Here is a 17,373-nt window from a genome sequence, read left to right on the forward strand (position 1 = left end):
GACATTCTTCTTCTTCTTCGCTATGTCTTCACCAAATCCTAACCCTAGGAGAGTTCCCATTGTTGATACCTTCCCTAATGCCCCTATTAGACATAGAAAGGGCGGTAGACTTCGTAGCTTTGGGTTTACTCGCGGTGGTGGTTCGTCTATACCTTCACCTAGTTCTGGTCCTTCTTCCAGAACCAGAGGTTCCCTTTCTCATAGATCTTCTTCTAGGGATAAAGAACCTCCTGAACCATTACGTGAACCTTTAGTAGAGGAAATAGTCCCTATAGAATTATCTTTTTACCATGATAGGGAATATCTTAGAAACCAGGTTTCCGCCTTAGATCGTGCTGGCGCTTACCCCACTCAAATTACAGAATTTTTAACTCCTGTAGTTCGCAAAGACTGCCATTGGAGTAATGCTTTTCCCATTATTATCCCTAATACAAATCAAAGAATTACTTCTTACTTGACTGGGTTCTCTTTTGTTTATACATACCCTTTCACTTTAGGGTTAATACCAGCTATTGACCCAGTTATTCATGAATTTTGCCGTTTCTTTAACGTCTGTTTGGGTCAAATTGGCCCAATCATATGGAGGGCTATTGCCTGTTTGAGGCATCTAACCAATTTGGCTGACGTTTCCTTTACTTTCCCTCAACTGATTCATCTTTACTCCCCTAGACTTTTCCATAATGGCGTTTTTACCCTAGTGGTCAGGAGTAAGAGGGTTTTAGTGAGCCTTGAAGATGACAAAGACCATGGCTGGTACGCCCGATTTGTTGCTGCCCCCACTGTTGGTTTAGTGGGTGAGAAAACGTTCCCTTCCTTGAGAAGCGGAATTTTTCATGTAAGTCTTTTATCTATCTCGTACCTTTTTCCTTCAAGTTTATCAACTTCTCTAATTTTTGCTCCTCCTTTTTTTTAGCAATCATGGGAGTGGTGGAAAATATTTCTAATTTTCGTTGTTGGGTAGATAAATTGCGGAAGGCCGCACCAATAGATGGTAGATCTTGAAAAATACTTTCTAACCGTTACGGTTGGAAAGTAAAGACTCATGGTAAGAGTTTTATTTCATCTTTCATGCATGTATATATTTTTCTTTATGGTTCTAACTTCCATCCTTCTTTTTATCAGGATTTGCTATTCGAGGAGTTACTGCTGAAGCAGTTGCGGCCTCTCGTGTCTTTTCGGGAACTCGTACTCCTTCGGAAACCCGTATCTCTTTAGAAAGAGCCTGAGAAATAGTCTTGGGTTCTTTTTCTGCAAAAAGGAAAACTGTTGAAGAAGGATACTCTGAAGAAGAGGAAGATGGGGGTTCCCTGGTGACGAGGCCACGAGCTAGGAGACGCATCGTCTCTGATGACGAAGTTGAAGTTTCCCCTCGTCTTTCTGTTCCTCTTACCGAACCTGTTGAAACCCCAGTAATAATTCCTGACGATGACGTCACTCCCCATGATACCCATGAATCTATGATCAACTTTTCTTCAGTGGTTTTGGCAGTGGAAGTTTAGGGCCTGTTTTAGACGAAATACCCTTATCTTCTTTCTCAACTTCCGTGCCTATGATTCCTTCCTTACCAGCCCCAGCTGTTTCTGTTACTTCTTCTACTGTTTTCACTTCCTCTACCTCTCCTCCTTCAACAACTCGCCCTCCTATCGTTCACCATACGGAAGCGAGCTCTTCAAGTAGAAGTGCCACTATGAGGAGGGTAACCATTGAAGTTCCTGCTGATAGCAGCCTTTTGAGGAAGTCAGGTCAGGCAGACGTATGGCTGGAACCTTTAATCGGTCCAATTGAAAAAGCAAAGCTGGAAAGCCATAGTTCCCCGACTCTAATGAATGATATCGTGCATGCCACTTTGGAGGTACTTTCCTTCTCTCCCTTCTTTACCTTATAATTTTTTTTATCTTTGGGATTCTTATATTCTTATTTCCTTTCCTTTTTTTAGGCCAATCTTATCGGCACAGAAATGATGAGCAGAATCCCTCTCTTGGAGAAGGTAACACGTGATTCCCAATTGGAGGCGATCAATTGGAAGGAACAATTTGAGAGTGCACAAATTGATATGGAAGATTTACAAGAAGGCAAGAGTACCCTAGAACAGCAGATGCGAGCTTTAACTTCAGAGTTAGCGGTTGCAAAGGTTTCCTCAAGCCAAGCAGAAAAAGACAAAGAACGTCTCGAATCTTCTTTTTCAGAGCAACAATCTAAAGCCAGCGAAGAGAACAGAGAGTTGAAGGCTCTTTTGAGTCAAAAAGAAGTTTACGCTGGGGATCTCGTGCAAAGCTTAACTCAAGCACAAGAAGAACTTCGAGTCTCGGCTGACAAGGTTCGTGCTTCAGAGAGCTCCCATGCCTCTCTTCAAGCTTCTTACAACTCCGCCTTGGCTGAATACGAAGAGCTAAAGAATGAGATTGCTGTTTGGGAAAAGGATTATGAGACCCTTGAAGAAAAATCTGCTATTGAGATAAGTTGGGCATTTTTGAATTCTCGTCGAGATACCCTAATTGAAGCTAGCCAAGAAAACTTCAACCTGGAGTCAGAGTTAGCTAAGATCAATGAAACCATTGAAAAAGCTCAGCAAACTCAGGACTTCCCTTCTCCCGTGGTTGAAGCTCCCGTAAATGTTGAAGCTGATATGGGTATCCCAACTCTTTCAAGCCCAATCTTTCCTGTTGCTGCAAGCCAAGTTGAAACCACATCTGTTGATGCACCTGCCCAAATTGAGCCCACTGCTATTGATGCTCCTGGTTTAGTTTCGCAAACTTCTTAGTGAGCAGTTTTAATCATTTAAATGATTTTGTTTTTTGTTTTTATTTTGGAAAATTGTAATCAAACCCTTAGCTTTATTTGAGGGTTGGATTTGGAAACACAAGTCCCCATGTCTTTTATGGGGAAATTTGTATAAATAATTTCATAGCTTTATGACTAAGTTCGTACTTAGTCTTCAGTTTTTAGATATTAAGAAGTTTTTCATGTTATTATCTTAAACTTCTGTCAACTTTATTCTTGCCTTTATTTTTAAGGAATTATAGAGTAATTCACATTTTTGTTCTTCGAAAATGCTTATGTTAATCTCATGACTAACTAATTAAACATGAGTTTCATAAAAGAGGGCCCTTTTATATTTCGACACTTAATGAAGAAGACGTCTCAACTTCATAATGGTGTTATCATACGATAAAAGAAATAGGAACACACATGTTTCTTTGAAATAACTTTGACAAGTTTTGAATAATACTTTACATGTATTTGAATTACATCTATAACTTTCTCGTAACTGTTTTTCTTGTAACAGATTTTTTCAAAAGAAGAATAATAGAAACGGGGTTTTCTCTTATAACCCGTTTTAGTACATAGCGTTTACCCTAACTATAGTGAGGTTTTTCTTTAGCCTTAGATCGTGGCTTCATCTCGTGACCTTATGACTTTTACTTTGCACTTGACTCTTTTAGGCTCGATTTTTCTTAATCTTCTTTGCCTCTTTTATACATATATGTGTATATTATGTAGTCCCCCAAGTGTTTGAGTGTTGAAGTATGAAGCCTCGAGCACTTGATAGATTCTCTCATTTGGTCCTTTTCCTGAAAAAGAAAAACATACGGGACTCGGAGATGCGATTTTAGATGAAGACTGCTTAACCCGTATGAATTTCTATTAGATTAATTGTAACCCTAGGCCAGGAATTTTAGGTTATTCCATGTGCCTTATAGGTTGTGACTCATGATTTGGTAAGGGTTAGTTTTTTGCGTATTATCTAAAATTGTTAATAAAATTTTAACAATTCAAAAATTAAATTTGAAATAGTGATACCTGACCGTGGGTATTTCTTAGAAATAGTTTCTCTTCAAATGAACAACATTCCAATGTGAAGGTAGTATCTTGCCATCCATTGTCTCCAGCTCATATGCTCCCTTGGCTGCAATATTACGAACTCTATAGGGTCCTTCCCATGTTGGACTTAATTTACCCGCGTTAGCTGCCTTTGTGGATTGAAAAACCTTTTTAAGCACGAAGTCCCCCACTTTGAAGAATCTGAGGCGTGCTTTGCGGTTGTAATATCGTTCTTTGACTTGCTTTTGTGCTGCCATTCTTATCAATGCAGCTTCTCTCCTCCCCTCGAGTAAATCTAGATTGACCCGCATGTCCTCGTCATTATATTCTTGTGTCGCCTGTGTGAACCGTGTACTTCGTTCCCCTATCTCAATTGGAATTAAAGCCTCAGCTCCATAAACCAACAAAAACGGTGTTTCTCCTGTACTTATTTTTGCAGTTGTGCGATATGCCCATAAAACTCCAGGTAACACTTCGGGCCAGTTACCTTTTGATTCCTCTAATCGTTTCTTTAAATTATTGATAATAACCTTGTTCGTTGATTCTGCTTGCCCATTACCCTCCGGATGATAAGGTGTTGATGTAATCTTTTTAATTTGCCAACTTTGAAAGAACTCTGTGATTTGTGCTCCAATAAATTGAGGACCATTATCACACACAATCTCCTTTGGTACACCGAATCGGCATATGATATTCCGCTAAAGAAAATCTTTGACTTCCTTTTCTCGCACCTGTTTAAATGCTCCTTCCTCCACCCATTTAGTAAAATAATCAGTGAGTACGAGCAGAAATTTTACCTGTCCTTTTGCTTGTGGTAATGGACCCACGATATCCATTCCCCATTTCATAAATGGCCATGGGGCAATGACCGGATGTAATAATTCCGCAGGTCTATGCATATTGTTACCGTACCTTTGACATTTGTCACATTTGGCCACAAAACATTCTGCTTCTTTTTCCATTTTAGGCCAATAATAACCTGCCCTAATTAAGGTTCTTACCAATGACCTTCATCCTGCGTGATTCCCGCAATGCCCCTCGTGTATCTCTTTCATTACATACTCCGTTTGTGAAGGTCCGAGGCATCTTGCTAGGGGACTACCGAACATTTTACGATACAAATTGCCTTGCTTTAAGAAGTACCGAGCAGCATTCTTTCGAAGCGCATGAGCTTTCTTCTTATCATCAGGGACGGTACCATACTGCAAAAAAGCAACAATCTCGTTCCTCTAATCCCAAGTTAAATTATTAAAATTTACCTCATTCTTATCAGGATCGAGAACTGAATGAAACAAATGTATAACTGAGGCATTTGCATCGCTTGCCAAATCAGCTGCAGATGCGAGATTAGCTAGGGCACCTGCTTCAACATTTTCATCCCTTGGTATTTGTATAACTTTCCAGGTTTGAAATTGCTTTATGAATTCCCGTACCTTTTCTAAGTATTGTTGCATCCTTGCTTCCCTAGCTGCATAAGTCCCCAGCATTTGATTAACCACGAGTTGCGAATCACTCTTAATTATAATCTGATTTATGCCAAGCTCTCGTACCAATTCTAGACCTGCAATCATAGCCTCATACTCCGCTTCATTTTTAGTTATAGAGTGACATTTAATAGCTTGTCGAATGGTCTCACCCGTAGGTGGTACCAAGACAATTCCTAAACCTGCACCTTTTACATTAGATGAGCCATCAGTGAATAAATTCCAAGTTCCCAGGTTTGCCCCATTGAATACCTGTAATTCTTTTTCTGCTTCTAATTGCATCTCTTGGCTAAAATCGACCATGAAATCAGCTAACACTTGTGATTTTATAGCAGTTCTGGGTTGGTACATGATTTCGTATTCACTCAACTCTATTGCCCACTTAGCTAACCTATCTGATAACTCATGCTTATGTAATATATTACGTAAAGGGTAGGCAGTTACTACAGCGATAGGATGACACTAAAAGTAAGGTCTTAACTTTCTAGATGCCATGATTAATGCAAGTGCAAGTTTTTATAACTGAGGATACCACGTCTACACATCTAACAAAGATTTACTAACATAGTAGATAGGGGATTGTTTACCTTGTTCTTCTCGGCCCAAAACAGCGCTTACCGCAACTCCCGAAATAGTAAGGTAATGAGTAGTCTTTCCCCAGCCTTTGGTTTTGCCAGCAAAGGTGGATTTGATAAGTACGTTTTCAAATTCCTGAGTGCCTGTTGACATTCCTTATTCCATTCGAAATGACCCTGCTTCTTAAGGGCTGAGAAGAATTTAAAATACTTCTCTAATGATTTAGAAATGAATCTTCCCAAGGCTGCAATTCTCCCTGTTAATCTTTGAACTTCTTTCTTGTTTGAAAGTATATCGGGGATTTTCTCAATGGCCTTGATCTGTGCAGGATTTACTTCAATACCACGGTTAGAAACAAGAAAACCCCAAAACTTGCCTGATGCAACGCCAAATGCACATTTTTCGGGATTTAACTTCATATTAAATTTGTGCAAAATTGAAAATGTGTTAGATAAATGTGATATATGATATTTTGAATACTGAGTTTTAACAAACATATAATCTATATATACCTCCATAGTCTTTTCTAAATGTTCATGAAACATTTTGGTAACTAACCTTTGATACATTGCACCTGCATTCTTCAGACCAAAGGGCATTACTTTATAACAATAAGTCCCCCTGTCTGTTATGAATGAAGTTTTTTCTTCATCTCCCGGATCCATTTTAATCTGATTATAACCTGAATATGCATCTTAAAAAACTTAATAGTTCGTGACCTGCAGTTGCATCAATCAATTGATCTATGTGTGGTAGTGGAAAAGAATCTTTAGGGTAGGCTTTATTAAGATCTGTGTAATCTACACAAACCCGCCACTTACCGTTCTTCTTTGGAACTACAACAGTGTTAGCTAACCAGTTAGGATATTTTACCTCACGAATAGAACCAATTTTTAGCAATTTTTGAACTTCTTCCTGAATCACCTGATTCTTGAAAGTTCCTTGCTTTCTTTTCTTTTGCTTGACAGGAGGTTACGATGGATATTCATTTAGTTTATGGGTCATCACCTCCGGGGGTATTCCTATCATGTCAGAATGGGACCAAGCAAAGCAATCCACGTTAGTTTTCAGAAATTCAATTAACTTACCTCTCATACCTTGGTTAAGATTGGCTCCAACATAGACTTTTTTATCTGACCATTGAGCAAATAACACGACAGGCTCTAATTCCTCTATTGTTGTTTTAATATTTTCATTCTCTTCTGGTTCTTGAATGGTATCAGGCCTTGAATCTACATCTGTTTGCCCTTGTTCAGTTGAGGTTTGTGTTGTGGTGACCTCAACTGTCTTCTGTGATTGCTATTTACCTTCATTTCTCGTGTTTGTATCTGCAACAGAGTTGATAGCCCTGGCTGTATGTTTATCTCCACGAATTTGAAAGATTCCCTATGGCGATAGAAATTTAATAACTTGATGCAAGGTTGAAGGAATATCATCCATTTCGTGGATCCATGGTCTCCCAAGAATCATGTTGTAAGCCATATCCATATCTACCACCTTGAACTTTGTATCTTTAATGACTCCTTCAGCGAATGTGGTGAGTGTTACCTTGCTTTCGTGAGGACACTAGAATTATCAAATCCAGATAGAGTATGCGCCTTTGGTATCACTTTATCTTCAGCTTGCATCTCACGTAATACTCTCAGTAAAATAATGTTTACGGAACTACCTGGATCAATCAAAACTCGTTTCATATTAGTATCATGTATAATTAAAGATATTACCAATGCGTCATTATGAGGGGTTAATACGCCATCTGCATCATTGAATGTAATGTTGTCTTCCTCTAAAACATGCCGCACCCGTTTCCCTTGGGTAATTGTTACTTTGGAAACTTTGTTAGCTGCAGTATATGATATACCCTTGACGTTTTCACCCCCACTTATAACGTTGACAATTCTTTTGGGAGAAGGTGGTTTTGGAGGCTCCTGCCTGTTCTTCATGTAAGCTTGCTTGCCTTTCTTACTGAACAACTTAGTAAGGTACCCTTGTTTTAATAAATGATCAATTTCACTTTGTAAAAACCTGCAATCTACTGTTTTATGTCCGTGGTCATTATGAAACTCGCACCAATGGTCAGGGTTACGCCTGTTTGGGTTCGATCTCATTTCCTTTGGCCATCGAACCTTATCTCCCATGCTTCTCAAAACAGCTACGAGCTCGGAGGTGCTGACGTTGAAGTTGTAACCATCGAATTTTGCTTTTAAATTTTTATCATCATCTCGTGACTCATAGTTATTTCTCTCGTTCCTGAATCTTGATAAAGAACCTGATTCTCTGTTTCTTGATCTATGATCGTACCTTTAATTATCCTGCTTTGACCGTGAATCCTTTCCCGCAGGTCCCATGTAAGGCTTGTACCTATTTTTACCGGATCTTTTTTCGGTCTCCGCACGTCTCGAACTTACCTTTTCTTTTTTTTGAAATCGCGAAACAGTATCTTCCGCAATCCTCAATTTCATGCTATACCTGTTATAAACATCATTCCACATTGTAGCAGGGAATTCTCGAAGGCTTTACTTGAGCCTCCTCGTAGCTTCCGAGCTTTTTTCGTTCAAATTACTTGTGAAAGCTATAGCTGCCCAGTTGTCATTCTTACACGGTAATGTCATTCTTTCTCATTGAAATCTGTCCACGAATTCTCTAAGCAGTTCTGAGTCCCCTTGCTTGATTTTGAAAATATCCTCCATTCTTTTCTCTACTTTTTGAGCTCCCGAGTGTGCTTTGTTGAAAGAATCTGCAAGCTCAACAAAAGAATTTATAGAATTTTCGGGTAAAAGAGAATACCATGTTAGCGCTCCTTTGGTGAGAATTTTACCAAAATTTTTGACTAATACTGATTCAATCTCCTGCTTAGTCAAATCGTTGCCTTTTACACCCATCGTGAATGCAGTCACGTGATCTCGTGGGTCTGTCATTCCATCATATTTTGGAATATCAGGCATTTTGAACTTTTTTGGAATTGGGAGTGGAGCAGCACTAGGCTTCCAGGTTTGTTGTGAATATCTATCCATATTTACCCTTTTGATTATGGGCGGCACCCCGGGTATTTGCTCTATGCGTTCACTTTGCTCCTTGAGCTGTTTCTGCAAGGTTAGTACCAAGTTTTGTAAATTTGAATTAACTAAATTACCTGGTTCTCCATCGTGAGATTCACTAGGGGTTCCACCGCTGCCTGAATTAATAAGCCCGGAACGAGGGTTCTTCAGAGTGTTCTTTTTTGGAGTAGGGGTGGGGGGTACGGTAGGTAACTGGCTAACCAAGGCTTGAACGACTTTATTGACCTGTGCGGTAATAAGTTTTTGCAAAGCCTCATCCATAGCTTCAATATTTTTGAATTGAGCCTGTCCATCAGTATGAGATCCCTCAGGAGTGCCTTCACGAGATCGCTGAGGAGAGCCTTGTGGAGAAATAATCAGTGCGTTATTATCCTGAGGGTCTATCTGAAGTTGTTGGTTTATCTGGTTTTCTTGGTTTCCTTGGATGTTGTCATTGTTGTTCGACATAGTTGATGCAACAAGGAAAGTTAAGCGAAAAGAAAATAGATTATCAGATTCCCGGTAACGGAACCAATTTGTTTAACCAAAAAATGAATTTTTAGTCAAAGCTAGAATTTAGAAGAACACGGGTTACTGATAATGAAAAGAATGTATAAAAGGAAGTAATTTAAGTAGCAAGAGAAAAATAAGTAAACCAAAGTTTTATATCAATAGTATTTCGTGTCATTACAATTGATCAGATGTCTCCCTTTTATAGATATCTTGGAGATATATGTTTTGCCCAAATCATAATGAGGTTATTATGAGTAATTAAAGACATTTAATGCTACGTTACATAATCATTATATTCAATACAAATTTTCTAACGTATTCCACATTTAATGCCTATTAAATGCCATATCTGCACTCTTTTCTATTGTCAGATTCATTCCTTTTGATTCTCGGACATAAATGACTTAGATAGGTATGGGTGCTGGGTTATTTGTATTCCTGCCCGTGCCTCTTCTTTTGCCATTTGCTCGTATCTGTTGCAACTCGTGCCTCCTGGATAGTTGTAATTCTTTGACCATTTGACCAGTCTACGTGTTTCGACACGTATTCGTCACGTCACCTTTATATTTAAATACAATTTTTCTCAATATATATATGACAACTAAAGTTCCTTAAAGGTCTGTGCTTTTCATTTTGCAAAATTCAGATTGATATTGCACGAGGTCTCTCAGATTATGCTGAAGAGCAGTCATCAATTATTTCATCCAACTTCTGAAATTTTGAAGAACGTATTTCGCTTGACGCCTCCCAATGGAGCATTCTATATGTAGATTTGTTGCATTTGTATAAGCTTTTGACATTGTTATATGAAAAGCATACTTATTATCTTCCTCGCACCTTATTATTAATATGTTCTTATGAATTGTATAAGTTATATAAAGTGAGTATCTTTTGACTAAAATATCGTCACTACTTTGTTGAGGTTAGTCTTGATACTTACTAAGTACACGAGTTTGGTTGTACTCAAACTACACTTCTGCACTTTGTGTGCAGATTCTGGAGCTGAGCGATTATGGATTCCAAGAGAGGGAATTAAGGATATATTAGCGTTCCATTTATTATCTGCCATTTTTTTAGGGTAGTCGAGGATTTTATATTTCTGTTAATGTTCAAAAAATGTTGTAGCTCTCTTTACATTGCTATTGTAAATTTGTTCTTAGTGACTAATGACTTGTGAGACTAGTTCTTGGGTAGTTAATAAAATTTTGCATTTTTGCTTCTTATCTATATGATTTTCTTTAATTGTGGGTTAAACTTATGTTGCTTGGTTTGCCTAAATGGCTGGGCTAGGTGCTATCACAACCTGGTGAGATTTGAATCATGACAAAGTGGTATCAGCTCACTAGGTTCACATGTCTTACGAGTCATGAGCAGTTTTTTGTAGAGTCTTGTTTAAGAATAGGTAAAGCTCCATATATATAAGCGAGAAGCTATAGAGACATTAGGAAAGTGTTCCTTTCTTTAATTAAATCTTCATGCTATAGGCCTGGAGTAGGATCCTAACATCCTTTCTTGTCTTTCCTATGCGATGGTGGGATACATTTTCTGCTTGGGTGCTAGCGGCTTGTGATGATATCGCGGATGAGGTGAAATATATTTTCCCATGATATACGGGTAGGCCAGTCTGGAGGACATAGTGTCCAGTTATAGACTGCAACTTAGGCATGGTGGATTCACTTGAATGAGGTTGTGATATAGGACTTATTAGTCCGATATGTCCCTAGAGTTAGGAGAGATGGTATGATGATCTATGAGATAGCTAAGTGTTCATAGTTAGTTGCATGGAGATTTAGGAGTACCTCCATAGCCTTTAGGATAATAGAGTGTACTGTTGCGGAGTTGGATTGGTTACCGAGATGGCTATACAATAAGTCTTATGTGTCTAAGAACTACACTTGGAAAGTTTAGGTATAAAAGAAAGAGCTTGCTTGAGATGCAAAGTGAAATTGAGAATACATCAACATCGACTTGGTTGACTACTAAAGTCTTATGACATAGACGTACCAATGGGATCTCAGTAGTTCATTAATAGTGTGGAACGAATTCTTACATCTAATGGATGAGTGAGATGGGGATAAGGACAAAGATGGGTAAGATTATCGTTGGTTTGGGAGATCCAATGTTTGTATAATTCCTTATGATATATTTTCCTCCTATCCATCAGAATGGATGTGTCACCATGAGAGTTTGTATGGCTTGAATGTAACGATCCATCCGGTTATTTTGAATTCCAAAAACCCATTATCATATTTGAAGCTTTCTGTAGGTTTATTTGATAATTTATGACTTGTGGAGATGGGTAGTTTGGGTCGCAAAAGGTGCGGGAGTGTTTTGGAATGCCTAGTCTAGGCTTAAAACTAAAAGAGTTGACCAAAGTCAACATTTTGGGTAAACAGACTCGGATTGGTGATTTAAAGCTTCCAAATGATTCGTATGATGATTTTTTGTTTAGTACGTATGTTCGGATCGGGTCTTGGGTGACTTGGGGAGGATTCAAAACTTTTGGTTGAAAGTTGAAAATTTGAAGAACTTAGAGGTGCGGGAGTGATTTGGAATACCTAGCCCCTAACTATAGGCTTAAAACTAAAAGAGTTGACCAAAGTCAACGTTTTGGGTAAACAAACTCGGATTGGTGATTTAAAGCTTCCAAAAGATTCGTATGATGATTTTTTGTCTTGTACGTATGTTCGGATCGGGTCTTGGGTGGCCCGGGGAGGAATCAAAACTTTTGGTTGAAATTTGAAAATTTGAAGAACCTTAGAGTTTGTAAGTTTGACTTGGGATTAACTATTGTGTTATTGCATTTCGCTTCATGCTTGGAGCCCTTGGATAGGTCCATATAGATAGGGATAAGGTCCGCATACATACTACCCTCCCCCAGAATTCACTTATGGGCTTACACTGGGTTTATTATTGTTGGATAGGTCCATATAGTTTTTTTAATTGTAATCACTTTTTCATATATATATAATATAATGTACAACAAAGGAGGGGGACATAAACCTGGCCTCCAGACATATGATGAAAGAACACTTGGTTGTCCAAACTTGACAATCAAATGGATCCTGAATGCTATGATGGGTTAGACCTATGATGATTTTCCAATTATCTACCCAGAAATGATAGATAATTGGATATACAAAAATAAGTTGAAGTAAGCCTAGGCCAACTATACAAAATTGCACAAGTGATCCTAAATCTACCAAAGTATTGAACTGGAATATCATCTTCTATGTACAAACAATTCTACATCAAATAAAAGTGTAAAAGTTCCATATTGAGTGTGACAAAAGACATGTGAAGGACTATCTTCAACTCTGCTTTGACATTGAATACAAAGAAAGCTAGGTTGAAGATAGTTATCAAAAAGGCCCAGGGAAATAGGTTGAGTATCTGCCGCTTGTTGTTGTTGACAGAAGGGATTGAGCGTTGTCTTGCTTAATTTGTCTAGTAGAGGTTGTGGCCTAAAACTGCCTTCTGATTGCTGGGTAAACTGTTGTCATGAGTGTGCTTTTGTTGCTGAGGGCTGATATGTGGAGAAGGCAATGTGACTAGGTCTGAGTCCCTAAAAATTTCATGCTTTGGACTTGAATGGATGGCAGGTTGTTGTGAGTGCTGCTGCTGCTGCATGAGATCAGGATAAAGAGGGATCTCCTGGTAGTGTTTGCTTTGTGCAAGCAAAGAGCAACATATTTGGAGCTACCACTCACATAATGGTGAATGCATCAAAGTTGTGATGTTTACTATAACATGTGTCCAAGAGTTGAAGAATTGGTGTGTGTGTGTGTAGATGGGTTGGGAGATGGATTGTCAGACTTGGTAAAATTGATGCACTTTCAGCAGAATGGGCATCTGAGATGCTGATACCACTGACTGAAAGTGCAGCAATTGACTAAGCTAGTTCCATGTACTAGCAAAAAATAACAAACATGTTGGTGAAAGAAGACTCTGTTTTCAGGTTCTTGTGGGGTATGGAAATGAGCGTTGGTGTAGGAAAGGAAATGGTATCTCTGCTTTTGGTTGAGAAAATGTTTGCAGGTTCTTGTGTTGGCTTCAGGCAGTTGTATGGTTATTTCTGTAGTTGAGAGAGTATGAAGTAGGTGGGGAGGTACATGTGTAGATATAAGGAACCTTATTGAGGGTTGGAGCTGGAACTGATGCTTTATTTTTGGTTTTTGTAGGATGTTCTACTATTATTTGACTGATGATATTATTGCAGTGGTGGTATGCTTTATCCAGTTGATATATTTCTAGAGGAATGAGCATCGTAGATTCTATTACCACACTTTGAAGATATATCAATTGGTTAATCATAGGAGGAAGATGGAACCTATAAAAAAGAGAGCAGAGTTAGGTAAAATTTGAGAATTTCTGCCCAGATTTCTGGATTTGCTGCTGTCATGAGGTTCAATGTTGTTTGCATTTAGGTTCTTGTGAATACTGATGCAACATGAATGAGGTGGGTGATTATTGACTGGTACATGTAGGTATATGGTTGGTTATATGGGTGTTTCTGTGGGTTCTTGTGTTTGGAAGGAACAAAGAGGGTGCTGTTGTGTTCTTTCATGGGTAGTGAAATAAAAGTGTATCTGTGGGGTCATATTGTATGCCTTAGAGGGTGAACTTCCTTATCTCTATAACCTATATCATTCCTTTGTTGTGATTCCAGGAGAATGAGTACAACGGCTAATACCACACCCTGAAACAACAACAAAGAACTGGGTAGGTCAGAGGAGAGCAAAACCTGCAAAAGAACTAACAGAGTTAGTGAAAACTTCATCACTGTACAGTTCCACAGGAGAGAGGAACTATTGTTATTGGTGCTGCCATACTCAATGGTAATTTGTACTGTTGAGACTATCCCACTATGTTGATCATGGTCGACCATAAGCAGTAGAGTTGTCAATAAGCATCTGTGGTGGTAATACCAAATATGCTTCAGCTGCAGTAGCTTGTTGTGATGGAAGTCTATTTTTTATGGTCTTCTTGTGCCTGAATGCTGGGGGTACCTAGAGAGCCTTGTAAGATCTGACCTCTTATGTGACTAGGCAGTGAGGAGAGTGTGGTACAATTGGTTAGAGTTGGTAGTTGATGGCTGAGCTTTGATAGAGAATCTGCAGGATAGTTGGCTTCTCTATAGGCATGTGAGCATATGAACTCCCCACATTGTTGACAGAGATTTGAGAGTTGTTGAAGTTTCATCTTCATGGACCAGGGAAAGCCTTTCCCATTATTTAACCATTGAACTAAGAGAGTAGAATCTGATTCCAGATAGATCTTAGAGAATCCATTACTCAAACACCATTGGATACCTAAGAGAGCTGCTTCAATTTCTGCAAGGTTATAGGTACCTTTCCCTAAAGGTGCAGCAATGAAACCATAATTATGATCCCTAATAATCATCCCTGCACCAATCGTTTCTGGGTTTGTGAGTGCACTCCCATCACTGTTGATCTTCACAAGGCCATGGATTAGCTTCTTTCAAACTACCTGGGTGGAGATGGTTTGATGTTGGAGGTTCTCAATGAAGGGGTATAACTCCTACCAGTTAATGAGCCATTTGATTTATGAAAAGTTGGCTCGAAGCAACAGGTTGATGTCAGAGTTAATGGAGAATAAAACTCTGGTCAAAGAGGATGGTTTGGCTCCATATTTGGCACTGCACCTATTCTTCCACAAATTCCGACATATTATGATAGGCAAGGTGTTTAGGATGAGTCTTTGGACTTCATTGTGACTGCTAAGAAGCCACCACTTCATCAGAAGTATTTTGAGTGGCATGTCTTCAGTTTGAATTCCAACTGGTCCTCCAAATTTCCTCCACACAATTCTGGCAAAGTTACTCACACTAAAGAGGTGGTCGATTGTTTAACTGGAATGAACAGAGCAGCAAACACACCTAGAAATAATAGGATTGCTAAAAACTAGTACCCTGTCATCAGTTGGAAGTTTATTTCTGAGGGCTCTCCACAAACAAAAGGACCATTTGAATGGAATCTTTTTGTGCCATGTCATCTTATTGGAGATCTTGGGTTGCTTCTTTTTTCTAGTTAATTCCCATACAGAAGCACAAGTGAACCTACCATCCGTAGTATGGGTTCAGATAATTTCATCTTGCAAGTTGTTGTTGAAAAAGATGGGGATCTGAATGATCAAATGGATCATGTGAGGTGGTGCACTCTCATTGAGTCTTTGAAGGTTCCACTGGCCATTTTTCCAAAAATAGGAAACTGAAACATTCTCAGTTCTGCCTCCTTCATTTCTATGAGATGCTAGAGGGCCTGACCCAAACCAGTTATCCCACCAAAAGCTACAATTTCCAGAGTGAATTCTCCATTGGATGTTCTTTTCAGCTTCTTTCTTATTAACAGTCAATCTTTTCCATGCTTGTGATTGTTGTGTATCCTATTTTTTGGAGATGGGATTAGATCTTTGACACTACTTTCCTTTAAGAAAGCTACTCCACAAAGATTGAGTAGATCTGAAATGCCACACCATTGTTTGTATTCCATTGATTTGCAAATGCCTTCTATGGTTTTGAATCCAAGAACCCCTTCATTCATAGGGAAACATAACTTGTGCCATGATGCCCAGTGGTACTTCCTTTTGTTATCTTCCATGCCCCAGAAGAAGTTTGCTGCTAGCTTCTCAATTTGTTTCATGACTGTCTTCGGAGGAGAGACTGCTGATAGCACATGGATTGGTATATATTATAGAACATGATTTATCAGATTAGCCCTTCCTCCATGTGACAACATTTTGCCATGCCAGCCCCTAATTCTTCCCTCAATTTTGGAGATTAGGTTGTTGAAGTGGATGATTTTCAACCTGCCAGTGTACAATGGACATCCCAGGTAAGTGAGAGGGGATAGCTTCCTGGAGAAACCTCTAACTGCTTGGATTCTTCTAACTGTTGACTAGAATGCACAGAGAGAGGTCATGAAGTGACTTTTGTGCCTATTAATCTGTTGTCCAGAAGTATCCTCATACTTATTCAATATCCACATGATTTTCTGAAGTGATGACCTTTTCCTAGAAGTGAATATGATGATATCATTTGCAAAACTGAGGTGATTGACTTAAGGGCCCCTTCTTTCCATATAGAAACCATTGAAAAATTGATTATGATTGAGGGTGTTAAGCATTCTAGACAAAAGCTCAGCCCCAATGATGAACAGAGAAGGGGCAAGAGGGTCTCCTTGCTTTAATCCACTTGTAGAGTGGAAGAAACCACGCCTAGTTCCATTTATAATGATTGAGTACCAGTTGTTGGACATGGTTCTCCATATCATATCAATGACCAGCTTACAAAAACCCATTCTCCTCAACATTATACAAGTGAAGCTCCAGGAGACCCTATCATATGCTTTAGCCATATCTAACTTGATGACTACATTGGATCCTTATTTGGTTTCTTGATACCATGGACAATTTCCTGAGCAAGCATGATGTTCTAAAAAATATTCATTCCTTTTACAAAGCCAGATTGGTTAGCAGAGATAATTCTGGGAAGTATAGGCCCAAGTCTAGTACCTATGACTTTAGAGATGGTCTTGTTTATGAAATTGCTCAGGCTGATGGGTCTGAATTCAGATAGAGAATTTGGAAATTTCACTTTGGGGAGAAGAACCAAGCATGAACTGGTAATGTATGTTGGCATAGCGCAACCGCCAAAGAAATCTAATACAATATTTAGAAGATCATTCTTATTGATGTCCCAACAAGATTGGCAAAATTTGCCATTGAAACTATCTGGCCCTGCAGCACTGGTGGGGTTCATAGAGAAAACAATCTCTTTGAGTTTAGGTAAGGTAAGATCTACATACAGAATAACATTATCTTCCGGAGTGATCATGGAGGGGATGCATGATAGTAGATCTTCCCTGATAGCTCCTCCTGGATTTGTGAAAAGGTTTTAGTAAAATTCACAGGTTGCATTA

General features: G+C 38.9%; 1 protein-coding gene across 1 annotated transcript; it reads right to left on the bottom strand.

The window, feature by feature from the left end:
• Positions 1–14,160: 14,160 nt before the first annotated feature.
• Positions 14,161–14,836, bottom strand: LOC142165977 (uncharacterized). Its single transcript, XM_075224371.1, has 2 exons — positions 14,467–14,836; positions 14,161–14,177 (listed from the first exon to the last, which is right to left on the bottom strand). The coding sequence occupies exons 1-2, from the start codon at positions 14,834–14,836 to the stop codon at positions 14,161–14,163; spliced, it is 387 nt and encodes a 128-aa protein (XP_075080472.1).
• Between the last annotated feature and the right edge of the window lie 2,537 nt (positions 14,837–17,373).

Source organism: Nicotiana tabacum, chromosome 11 (assembly GCF_000715075.1).
Source record: "Nicotiana tabacum cultivar K326 chromosome 11, ASM71507v2, whole genome shotgun sequence".
NCBI lineage: Eukaryota > Viridiplantae > Streptophyta > Magnoliopsida > Solanales > Solanaceae > Nicotiana > Nicotiana tabacum.